At 31.5% G+C, this 13908-nt stretch overlaps 1 protein-coding gene across 1 annotated transcript in view; it reads left to right on the top strand.

The window, feature by feature from the left end:
* Nucleotides 1–13908, top strand: part of LOC145263816 (reversion-inducing cysteine-rich protein with Kazal motifs-like) — a 401252-nt gene that overhangs the window by 371865 nt on the left and 15479 nt on the right. The window contains exons 14-18 of the mRNA XM_080120880.1: nt 642–782; nt 2580–2762; nt 4669–4785; nt 10609–10690; nt 11690–11779. Of these exons, the coding sequence (XP_079977006.1) occupies nt 642–782; nt 2580–2762; nt 4669–4785; nt 10609–10690; nt 11690–11779 (613 nt within the window). The remainder of the gene's footprint in view (nt 1–641; nt 783–2579; nt 2763–4668; nt 4786–10608; nt 10691–11689; nt 11780–13908) is intronic.

The following is a 13908-nucleotide window of genomic DNA, read 5'->3' as shown; positions in this document are numbered from 1 at the left end:
CGTGTGTGTTGGGGTGGAGAGGGCTTCTGTATGCCGTGGTGAAGGCAAATTTCTAGAAGAAGCAAATCTCTGATTTAAAAAACCATAAAGCGGGAGACCAGTGCCCGCATTAAGCTGGTCTGCAGTTTAACTTGTTGCTGGCTATGTTGCTCTTGCTTGTTGCTGGATCTCAACATTTTGAACCGAGAAAGAGACTTAGCTGTCGTACAAAACTAAGACTCTGTAACATAATCTGTGTATAGATACTCCCTCAGGGATTTGTCTATAAAAATGGCCCTGTGACAATGGAAGTCATTTTTGGGCTCATGGACTTTAAGTGTTTGAGGGAGTGGCACTCGTCTGACAAGAGGCGTTGCAATCATCAGGTATGTATGTATGTATAATATTTATCTTGGTCTTTATTCTTTTGTGCCATGTCTGTGTATCTATATATACACATTTACGTTTTCATATTGATATGTGATTGTTTATTCAAGTTCAAAGATTTGATAGAAAAAAATGGAAGAATAAGCGAATTAGTTGCGTTTCCAAAAAATTTCGCTTTTTAAATGTGTAACGAAATCAAGAATGTCTCTCTATCCGTACGGTCTTCTATTTTTGATCGTCTTCAAATGCTTACCATTTTCGTTTTGTTTCTGCAGAACCAAGTCCACACCAAATGCAGCAGGAAGAAGTAACCAACCCGTGTAAATCGAACCCTTGCAATGACAGCCACATTTGCATGGTGAACAGACGCAAATGCAAACACCCAGAGAATTGCCGGCCTTACGTGTGCAAACCAGGTACACACCCTTGATCCTCTTTTTCCACCAAGGTTTTAGTCTGTTAGGAGCTGCTAGAAAGGACTTGTCCTGCCTTGATATAGTTCAAAATAGACTTCGTAGCCTCGTAGGAGATGTCCTTTTCTCCTCCTTGCAACCTCTATCTCACAGAAGAGATGTTGCGAGTTTGTCTCTGATGTATCGTTATTTTCATGGAAAGTGTTCAACTGAGCTTCAATCTATGGTCCCCCCTCGCCAAACTTTCACAAGAAACACTCGTCTAGCTGTAAACACTATCAATAATTTCCCCCACTCTTTATCTGTGCCTAAACCTAAACGTAGATTCCATGAACAAAGCTTCTTTCTTAGAACTGCACGCCTGTGGAATTGTCTTCCGTTTTCCTGCTTTCCGGCTGACTACAATATGGTTGTGTTCAAGTCTAAAGTTAATAAGTTCTTGATGAGCCGTTCCATATAAGTTATCAAATTTACCAAATTTTCATTACTAATGATTACTATATTGACCAATTTCTACTGTACACTCTTTAACCCTTATCCTTGAGTGGCCTCTGGGCCTTGATAATGTGGTGATGCCTATGTAAAAAAAAAAAAAAAGTCTGTCACCGATAATAGAAATTCAATTTGATTTTAATATATTGTTCAGCTTATATATATCATTCCTTAATTGGAATTCATTTTTGAGATGAGCATTATATATATTAATTTATTTTTATTTCGGACTATTATTCTCATCTTTATTAGTTCTTGTTTTTCATCTTTTATTGGTTTGTTTATTCACAACGTTTCGGCCAACTATTCCTCTGGCCTTCGTCAGGTGGTAACTACGGATGACAGTGATGGCTGAGAATGCAGTTAGGAGATTCGAAGTTCCTGTCCGTCGCGGTTACCACCTGACGAAGGCGAGAGGAATAGTTGGCCGAAACGTTGTGAATAAACAAACCAATAAAAGATGAAAAACAACAACTAATAAAGATGAGACTAATAGTCCGAAATAAAAATAAATTAATATTGTTCAGTTTGTAGAGCAATATATGTTCTCTTGACCCTTCTCTCGGTACTGGAGTTTCTAAGGATGTTTTGGACCTTAAAATGCATAATGAAGACTCCCAGATTTGAAGCTTTGAAGAATTGTTGGGTTTCCATCAATAGTAGAAATTCAATTTAATATTTTAATCGGATTTCAATATATTGTTCGGCTTTTAGGGCAGTATTTTCAAAATATGTATGCATTTTTTTCAATAAATTATTTTGATAAATTTTTATCTGGTTTCCATCTTAACATTTTCCTGAAAACGTATATCGCATTTAAATTTCCGCAAATAAGGAGTCTTCCAGATATTAAGCAATGCTATTTCTTATGTTATTGTTAATGGCGATCTTGGTTCGTGCATGCGTGTAGACGCAACCCCAATAAACTACACGCAAGCACATGAATACCAAAATGGCCACCAGCAATAACATAGAAAATTACATTGTTCAATATCCGGAAAATTACTTATTAGTAGAAACTTTAAATGCGATATTCGTTTTCAGCATACCTGAAAACCTTGAATGGTCGTCATTTTAAAGGAAAATGTTAAGATGGAAACCATGTCAAAATTTGCCATTAATTTCTATGCATAATTAATTCATCCATGTTTAAAATTACTTTTCCATTGTAAAAATTTTAATGTGATGTTTTATTTATATATATATGTATATATATATATATATATATATATATATATATATATATATATATATATATATATATATATATATATATATAATTTTTTTAAACTGTTTTATCTATCTTAGCTTGTCCGATGGGGGAAGTGTCCCTCCTGAAGGTGCCACGAGGATCATATGTCCGTCTACCCAGCAGTGACATTTCCTGCTCCAAGGTATGCCACTGCAGTCACAAAAATAAAATCGACCATTGCCAACCTCTGCCATGCGTCAAATCAGAGAATTGTGTTCTTCAACTTGGTCATATAAAAAGTAAGTATCACAAGCTAGATATCTTTTAAACCAGCGCATTTCAGGTGAAAACATTATTACATGCTTACATGTTATGTCGAAATTAGTATAAGTTGTGCGACCAATTCTGTATGACAAACAAGTGAGATAACGCCTGACTTAAATTGACTAATTAAGAGTCTGCAATTTTTAGACATACGCATTTCAGAATGTAATCGTGGCTGACCTTTTGTTAAAAATACATTTAGCGCATCATCTACTACTGGATCATTTTGCAGAATTTTCAGAATTACTACTGACATATAAGTACGTAATAATGTTTTCACGTGAAATGCGTTGATTTAAAAAATCATCACTGAAAACAAGGACTCACAATCCGTACTATGCTTACCTCATACGCTCGTACCAGTTGAGGATACGTCCTTGACAATCAGTCCAACAGTGGCCTTTCTGCTGTCGAACTGAGATACAATTCTGTTCAGTTCGATGTACACGCTCCCAGGCTTTACCTTCTCTTGAGACGGCGTTAAGTTTATTGTTAATTGCCTGAAGAGCACCTCTACCACCAATAGCTATGGCTAAAGATACACTACCAGAAAGTACTTCGTTCAAACTCCTCGGATTAACGTTCACAGGGAACATTGAGTTAGAAAAGATACATTGAGGGCATTGCCAAGGCTGCTGCAAAGAAGGTGGACTCTCTCTCTACCGTGCTAGAAAGTTACTTATGCCTGAAAGTATCCTATACCTCTATAAGACCACCATTCGCCCATGTATGGAATATTGTTGTTATATTTGGGCTGGTGCATCTGCTACTGGTCTCTCGCTCCTGGACAAAGTTCAAAAGAGATGCCAACCTGATAGGTCCTGAACTGTCATCTAAGCTTCAACCTCTGTTCCATCGACGAAATGTTGCATCCCTCTGCCTGTTTTACAAGTATTTTAATGGTGAATGCTCCAACAAACTACAAGCCCTTGTACCCCGTTGACATAAATACCCCCGACAAACCCGACAAGCAGCAAAGTCCCACCCCTACACAGTTGAGATCCCTAGATGTAAGAAAGCTTTCTACGCCAAGAGTTTCTTCCCCAGAACTGCTAGATTTTGGAATTCCCTTCCGGGTTCCTGCTTCCCTAACTGTACTGACATGCAGAAGTTCAAGTGTAATGTGAACAGACATCTTGCTGCTCAACTCCCTACAAAGTATCCCTGCAACTTATGTCCCTGATAGTAGCTCCCTACATCAAAGTAGCACTGTGCCTTGTTTGGAGTGAAAATGTAATAAAAAAATTTTTTTTAATGCCAAGGGGATGGTGGGGGTGTTCAGGATTTTTTGTAGGTTAGAGTGCGTTTGTCCTAGCGCTTAATTTTTTCTTAATTCTAAAGTATCAACATTTGTGAAATAAATAATCTGTATATCTATAAAAGTGAACGTGTGTGTTTGTGTCTGTGTCTGTGTACATTTCCCTACGCAATAACTCTGTCAATTTTAAGTCTACAGACTCGAAATTTGATATACAGGTTACTGAGATTTGGGAAAATCGATGTGATCGGATTTCGGCCAGAAATTTGTCTGTTAAGGGGTCAAAGTTCAACGATTAGACCTTTGAGAACTCTACCAAACTCCTCCGACAATTTTGGGTCTAAACACTTGACATTTTAGATATAGGTTCCTTGGACATGGATCTAACTTAATAACTTGATTTGAGCCCAAAAACAATAAATATTAAGGGGTCATAATAGGGGTCAAAGTTTAAAAAGAATTACCGTTTTTTTTTTGTTTTTTTTTGTTTTTTGGGTTTTTTTTTTGTTTTGCTCAGCATACACCTCCAAACACCCGGGCAATGCCGGGCACCCATTGCTAGTTAATAATATTTTTTATTAATTGACATTTTAAAGACATTTTTTTTTCTTTTTTTGTTTCAGTGCAAAATGTAGCGTTTATGTCACAGTGCAACTTCTGCACTTGTTATGCAGGGAAAATTATTTGTACAAAGCGACAATGCATCAGACAAAAGAAGGAAGACATCCAGTCGTATACAGGTAAGTTAATACTTCCAACATTAGAACCGAAACTGGCAAACAAACACTGGCACGCGTTACACAACGTTGGGTTTCCCTTTTTTAAGAACGTGTATTTCATTGGTTAATTATTTTTATAACTTTATAAACATTTCAGGATGTTATTATTATTAGTAAAGTTTCTTTTATTGATAAGATTTTTTTAATTTTTATTGGTAATGCTAACTAAAAAACTATCAATAAACAATTTTCGCCAATAGTAGTAACAACCTGAAATGTTTATAAAGTTATTAAAATAATTAACCAATTAAATATATATATATATATATATATATATATATATATATATATATATATATATATATATATATATATATATATGAGAGAGAGAGAGAGAAACGTGAAAGTGTCTGTCTGTTTTTGACTTGAAGTTGAACGTCAAAAACCGATATTATTTTTGCACCAACCTAATAGTTGTATTTCTATTTTGTTTACTTTCTGACTTAAGAGAGAATATTTAAAAAAAAAAATAGTTTGTTTTGCAAATATCTTAAGATATGAAACTAAAAAGATATTTGGCAAAAATAACCTCGACTGAAACTTGAGTAAATTTGTTTTGTATATTTTACCAGACTTGTACGATATTTTGCGCTGACAAACCCAACAGCAAGTTCGTATAAAAGTTGCTTTAATAGTAAAACGACAGCAGGGGCGAATAATCGTACATAATTAGTCGTACAATTTTAGTAAACCCTCTTATGTACAGTCAAAATTCGGCACGAGTAAATGTCCGATTCGGCGGCTGCTGATTCTTTACACGTTGTTTCTATATGACAAACAGCAGGAGCAGTCGGTGGTACAATGACCGGGAATAATTTGGTCGTACATATTTAGTAAAATCGTTGCCATATATATTTTCATAACTTACTACCTAGCTCGACTTATGTATTCAGCACTGTTGAAGTAAATACTGAAAACTTGCACATAAAATTATATCTTTGTATATTCATTTATGTGATTAAATGAAATAGTATATATATATATATATATATATATATATATATATATATATTTGTAGTCATCGACATACAGTCCTGTTTCGTTGTATCACAACTCATCAGTGCCGCTAGACTAGCATCTCTCCCAAGCCAAGGATTGAACCTAGAACAGTCGTGTTGACAGTTGGCGGTTCTCCCACTCGACCATGGAATTGACGCCCGTAAATAACTCGTCGGAATGTCTATTTAAATAGACACCCGACACCAGTTTTATAGTGCTCAAATCGTCTGTTCGTAAACAAACAAACAACGAGCTTCGAATTTTCAGCCAATTAAGTAGCGGGTGAGATTATTTACGACAGTGCTCTACCCAAAGAGGGGGAGGGGGCTTAAAATATATTTGTAGCCGTCGACATACAGTTCTGTTTCGTTGTATCACAACTCATCAGTGCCGCTTACCAATGTTTTTCTGACCTTCTGTACAATTTTAAATATATATATATATGTGTGTATATATATATATATAAAATTGTATAGAAGGCCAGAAAAATATTGGTACCATCGGTTTCAAGCTTAACATAATATATATAAATTAACATAATATAAAAAACCACACATTTAACTACACCTAGGTTTAAAATAGGTCAGATCACGAGATATCTACGCTTCCCGCTAAAAAAGCACATGCAAAGGAAGGGTCGAACCCAAGGTTAACTGGACCTTTGTCCTATAAGTGCCCGCCCATTGGCTGATTAGGAAGGGAGCGGTGGAAACGAGAAAGCTGATTGGCAAACCAAAAACTCAATAGAATGTGCGTATATAAAAACATGAGACAACCACAACTCTTCGCATAAGACTTACAAATTCTAACATGGATGAAATGCAGAATGTTCTGTGTAGCTTACTTGCCATATATATATTTTTATAACTTACTACTCTATATATATACACAGACATGGCATAATCACGTTGACACACCGGTTCTCGTCAGATCACCGAAGTTAAGCAGCGTTGAGCCTGGCTAGTAGAACATGGGTGACCATATGGGAATTCTAGGTGCTGTATGTGGTCTCCGCTCGTCTTGTACCTCAACTTCCACTGGTATGTAACAATGTTGACTCAGGAGAGGCGAGGTTGGTGACTGCGCAACTCTTGCCATACAAATTTCACGTACAGGCACCCTTACAGTGGGTATCCATAGTCTGTCAAGACTGAAGGAAGCCACATCATTTTTAAACATTCTTTCCAAAAGTTTTTAAATTTGGTGTTTGAATTTGATGCTTTAAGCTACACGTGTTTCTAGTATGACTTTTATCATCAGGCGTTTACTGTAAATATATACATTTTTTTTTTCATCTAACTTGCAAATATATTTGATTAAATTATATATGAGGTTTCGTATTTTTCAGATAATCCAAGGGAAATAATTCTTCAAACTATTTGACTCGAATTATTCCCCTTTGTCAGTTTTGTCAGCTTATTGCCGCTAGACAATAATCGCTGCTGGAAACTGACGGTCTTGTGTTATTGGAGTCTACCATGACATATATATATGCATATGTATGTATGTATATATATATATATATATATATATATATATATATATATATATATATATATATATATATATGCATATATTTATATGTGTGTGTGTGTGTGTGTGTGTGTGTGTAGGTCACAGGGGAGACAATCGAAGTAGCAAAATAAGCTGCCTGCCATATATACAAATTTGGCCATATTTTAATTGTTTGAAAATATAGGTTCTTTTTTACCAATTGTCATAAAATTTTAACCATAGAATAGTATTATAAGCTTCAAAAAGCCTGCAAATTTCCATGTAGTTTCGTCCCATAGAACCAAAGATGTGAACATTTCAATATTCAATTTGGCTACGAGTATACAGGGTGACTCAAAAAAAAAAAAAACCAAAAAAAAACGGACCTTAACTCTAATTAGGCCCCGTTTCTTAGTGTTTTTCCGAATGAAATGAAACTTTGGTCATAACTAGTTTATTATATTCAAAACATCACATAAAACACTAGGTCTTTGGCCTTTTTTTCTCCGTTGACTGTAAAATGCTCAGAAAAACAATTGAATGTCCTCTGTTTTTTTTTGGGTCACCCTGTGTATATATATATATATATATATATATATATATATATGTATATATATATATATGTATATATATATATATGTATATATATATATATATGTATATATATATATATATATGTATATATATATATATGTATATATATATATATATATATATATATATATATATATTCACACTGAGGAAGATCGAAGGATCGCCTGAAAGTTATGTGCTTTTGAAGGAAACATTCTTGTTTTTTTTTCAAAAGACTTTTTGTATTCCTACACGTCAACACACACAGGAAATAAATACAGAAAAGATATAAACATTTATAGATTTTTCGTATTGATTTTTTTATTCATACATATATATATATATATATATATATATATATATATATATATATATATATATATATATATATATATATATATATATATATATATATATATATGAGAGAGAGAGATACCACTTTTGGGGGGAAATTTTATGTTCAAAATCTCAGCAACTATTGATCAGAATTTAACAAATGAAGGCTCGTTAGAAAGTTAATGATTTGAATTGTGTTGTGGGCTATGTGATATTTGTCTTTAAAATCGCAAATTAAGGAGATCATCCAGAGTCTATTTTTGGCACGTTTTTATAGCCATAAAATGTTTCAATCGTAGTCATTTGTTTTTCTAGTTGTGTATATGAATTACAAAATCTCTGATGTTTCCTTAAAACTCCTGGCCTTGAAGGAAGGTAGACTAAAACTGCTATGGTTTCAAATGATCTGAAATAACAACAAGAGGAGACTTGATTCCAAATATTTCTCATATGTTATATCTCCCCTCTTTGCTTTTCATACATAAAGTAAATTTCACAGATGACTTCATACTAGAGACATTCATAATCGTATCCTATTTCCAAAAGAGGGAAGATATAACATATGAGAAATATTTGGAATCAAGTCTCCCCTTGCTGTTATTTCAGATCATTTGAAACCATAGCAGCAAGTTTTAATCTCTCCTCCATTAAGGCCAGAGGTTTTGGGGAAATATATATGTATAATACAATGTAAAAATCATCAAAACTTAAAAATAGAAATAACGAAAAACAATTATTTAAAAAAAAAAATGTGTGTGTATGTGCGAACTTAAAAATGCTCTTGTATTATTGATTTAAAAAATAGCCTTAAAGCAATAACGGCAATTGTACATCATAGTTAACAACAGAAAAAGGATAAAACAAACATTCAACAATTAACTGTTACCAAAGGCAATAAAGGTTATTTTTTTTACCTACATGTATTTTCCATGTTTTAAGGTGTTTTTTTTTTTCGTTTTTTTTTTTTTTTTTGTTTAAATGTCAATTTAAAATTTTGTTTATATCGGAAATCGTTAGGGTTATATCTTGCAATGGTGGATGTAAACCTTTCGGGAAATCACAGAATTTTATTGATGTTTTTTTTTTTTTTTTTTTTTTTATTCAATTTTCACCCCAAACAAGGCACAGAGCCATTTTAAAGTAGGGGGCTACTATCGGGGACATAAGTTGCAGTGATATTATGAAGATGAGTAACAAGCTGTCTGTTCACATTACACTTGAACTTCTGCATGTCAGTGCAGTTGGGAATGCAGAATCCCGGAAAGGAGTTCCAAAGTCTAGCAGTTATGGGAAAGAAACTGTTGGAGTAGAAGGCTTCCTTACATCTAGGGATCTCTACTATGAAGGGGTGGGATTTAGCTGCTTGTCGGGTTTGTCGGGGGTAGGCACGTCGAAGGATTACAAGTGCTTTTAGTTCGTCATAGCATTCACCATTAAAGTACTTGTAGAAGAGGCAGAGGGATGCAACATTTCGTCGATGGGACAGAGGCTGAAGCTTAGATGACAGTCCAGGACCTATCAGGTTGGCCACTCTCTTTTGAACCCTGTCCAGGAGTGAGAGACAATTAGCCGATGCACCAGTTCGTTTTGGGGAGAGGAGTAGCACACACGCACACACACACACACACACACACACACACACACACACACACACACACACACACACACACACTAAACTGTTCTAAACTGGATATGATTTACTTTTCCCTATAATCGAAAAGAAAAAAAGTGATAAAAATAAATAAATAACCAAACTTCAGTTATTTAAAGAAAGCCGACGCAGTCATTTTGGATTCTGACTCTAACGATTTACAATATGAACAAAGTCTCAAATGGAAATAAAATTTAAAAAAAAAAAAAAAAAGAAAAAAAAATTTTTTTTAAATTGTTCTAATGAATAAGAATACATCCGGGTTCTTCTTCACAACAATATGATTGGCTGGTGTAAGCCACAAATACGGACGGGAATAGCAGCCTGAGAGAGACGTTGAAAGATTCACCAGAAGCCTAAAGCTTAAGCATATTACCAGCTATGACTACAAATACCCATCTATTAAAGCGACTGACTTGATTGTATTATTTGATTACCGTAGCCAAGTTCACTCAGCTATTTCAAACAAATATATCTTTTTCCGGGACGTATCAAAACGCACTGTAAAACAAAATATAATATGCAGATAGATAGAAAAATAAGTTTTATTGCTTCTGGAAACAATTATATGTTGAATGCTTCTTTGATTGTTTGTTTTTCATCTATTTTGTTTTTCTTGTTAACTATACTGTGCCTTTGCCAAAGTAGCACCGTGACGAGTTTTAAAAACTTTTAACTCGAGTCTACTTAAGAGATGTTCTTTTAATTGTGATTGAATTCTATTCTTCCAGGATTGCCTTGTAACTGTCACCCACATTATGCACCTGTCTGCGCCCAAAATGGAAAGACGTATCCAAATAGATGCTTGGCAATGTGAGTACTTTTTTTGTTCAAAAGAATGCATCATCATCATCATCATCATCATCATCATCATCATCATCACCACCACCACCACCACCACCATCATCATCATCATCATCATCATCATCATCATCATCATCATCATCATCATCATCATCATAATCATCACCATCATCATCATCACCATCATCACCATCACCATCATCATCATCAGTAGTAGTAGTAGTAGTAGTAGTAGAAGTGATAGGAGTTGTAATCTTATGATTTTCATTATTATTAGTAGTAGTAGTGTTTTATTATATTATTTTTATTAGTAATTAAAGTAGTACAAATATTTTTAATTATTACTAATGCTAGTAGTAATAGTTGTAATTGTAATAGTAGTAATCATATTATTTTAATTATTATTATATTATTTTTATTGTTAATAATAGTAATAGTAGTTTGATTATTATGTTGTTAATTTTAGTATTTTTAATTGTTATTATATTATTTTTATAAAGAGAAAATAGTAACTCAAAATGAGTGACTGCTACATTACCTCTTACTTAGTCTTACTCAGATATAACTGTCCGTTTACATCAAGAGAAAATAGTAACTCAAAACGTGTGACTGCTACATTACCTCTTACTTAGTCTTACTCAGATATAACTGTCCGTTTACATCAAGAGAAAATAGTAACTCAAAACGTGTGACTGCTACATTACCTCTTACTTAGTCTTAGTCCGATATAACTGTCCGTTTACATCAAGAGGAAATAGTAACTCAAAACATGTGACTGCTACATTACCTCTTACTTAGTCTTACTCAGATATAACTGTCCGTTTACATCAAGAGGAAATAGTAACTTAAAACATGTGACTGCTGCAAGGATTACATTAAATGATTACAATTGTTAATATTATTATTTATCTCGTGAGTCTTCAAGGATTCTGTATTCATTTTTAAAAAATCGACCATATCTACCGAAATGTTACAGTTTTATCAAACTTTCTTTATTTTGCTTGGCAGGTGTGCTGGATTTAACGAAGGTCAGCTTGCATACGGAAACTGTTCCCTTGTGGATCCATGTGCGAAGGTCATTTGTGGTCCAAATTACAAGTAAGTGCAGCTACAGAATAATCAGCGTGTTCCAAAAATTTCACAACAAATTTTAAACAATTGAAAAAAACATACATATGCTATTAAATATAAAATCCAATGCTGATGAATATTGAATTTTCATGTTGTGAAATGTGTGTTAGGGTTAGAGTTAAGGTTAAGCTATATACACATTTTTAAACAGTTATCTTATTGGAAAGTATTATCAAGTATTGCATAGTAATTGAATACAATTATATTTGTATATTCAAATTTTGTATTGAATAAAATTGTATTTCTATATACAATATTTTATTGAATACAATTGTATTTGTATATACAATATTTTTATTGAATACAATTATATTTGTATATTCAAATTTTGTATTGAATACAATTGTATTTCTATATACAATATTTTTATTGAATACAATTGTATTTGTATGTACAATATTTTGATTGAATACAATTATATTTGTATATTCAAATTTTGTATTGAATACAATTGTATTTGTATATACAATATTTTTATTGAATACAATTGTATTTGTAGAAACAAATTTTGTACTGAATAAACAATATTTTTATTGAATAAAATTGTATTTGAATAAACAAATTTTGTATTGAATAAAATTGTATTTGTATATACAATATTTTTTATTGAATAAAATTGTATTTGTAGAAACAAATTTTGTACTGAATAAAATTGTATTTGTATATACAATATTTTTATTGAATAAAATTGTATTTGAATAAACAGATTTTGTATTGAATACAATTATATTTGTAAAAACAAATTTTTTATTGAATACAATTGCATTTGTATAAATTTCCTTAATGAAAAAACAAAAATAAAGAAAAATCTGTATGATGTACATATGCATGATTGAAAACAATATCATATTCCAAAAATCACATACATTGATCAAGTAGGTATATTCTTTTAGAATAAGAAAATCAAAAAAAGGGAGATAACTCGACAATAATCTAAAACTTCCAAGATTAATGTTGTACTACCTATGAATTTCCATTACTCGCTTAAGAATGATTTTCTTTATAAAAATGTACTTGATCAGTTTACTTGATTTTTGGAATATGACATTTTCCTTTTGTCACATCATACAGATTTATTTTTATTTTTAATACATGGTAAATTTTGGACAAGGACCTAAATTACACAGATTGATTTTTAAAGTAACATGGCATTGCCCAGTTGTATTTCTATATACAATATTTTTATTGAATACAATTATATTTGTATATTCAAATTTTGTATTGAATACAATTGTATTTCTATATACAATATTTTTATTGAATACAATTATATTTGTATATTCAAATTTTGTATTGAATGCAATTGTATTTGTATATACAATATTTTTATTGAATACAATTATATTTGTATATTCAAATTTTGTATTGAATACAATTGTATTTGTATATACAATATTTTTATTGAATACAATTATATTTGTATATTCAAATTTTGTATTGAATACAATTGTATTTGTATATACAATATTTTTATTGAATACAATTATATTTGTATATTCAAATTTTGTATTGAATGCGATTGTATTTGTATATACAATATTTTTATTGAATACAATTATATTTGTATATTGAAATTTTGTATTGAATACAATTGTATTTGTATATACAATATTTTTATTGAATACAATTATATTTGTTTATTCAAATTTTGTATTGAATGCAATTGTATTTCTATATACAATATTTTTATTGAATACAATTGTATTTGTAGAAACAAATTTTGTACTGAATAAAATTGTATTTGTATATACAATATTTTTATTGAATAAAATTGTATTTGAATAAACAAATTTTGTATTGAATAAAATTGTATTTGTATATACAATATTTTTTATTGAATAAAATTGTATTTGTACATACAATTTTTTATTGAATAAAATTGTATTTGTAGAAACAAATTTTGTACTGAATAAAATTGTATTTGTATATACAATATTTTTATTGAATAAAATTGTATTTGTACATACTATATTTTTATTGAATAAAATTGTATTTGTACATACAATATTTTTATTGAATAAAATTGTATTTGTATATACAATATTTTTATTGAATACAATTACATTTGTAAAAACAAATTTTGTATTGAATACAAT

The sequence above is a fragment of the Euprymna scolopes genome, chromosome 39 (assembly GCF_053919585.1).
Source record: "Euprymna scolopes isolate OS-2025 chromosome 39, ASM5391958v1, whole genome shotgun sequence".
NCBI lineage: Eukaryota > Metazoa > Mollusca > Cephalopoda > Sepiida > Sepiolidae > Euprymna > Euprymna scolopes.
This window is presented reverse-complemented; position numbering and strand designations above follow the sequence as displayed.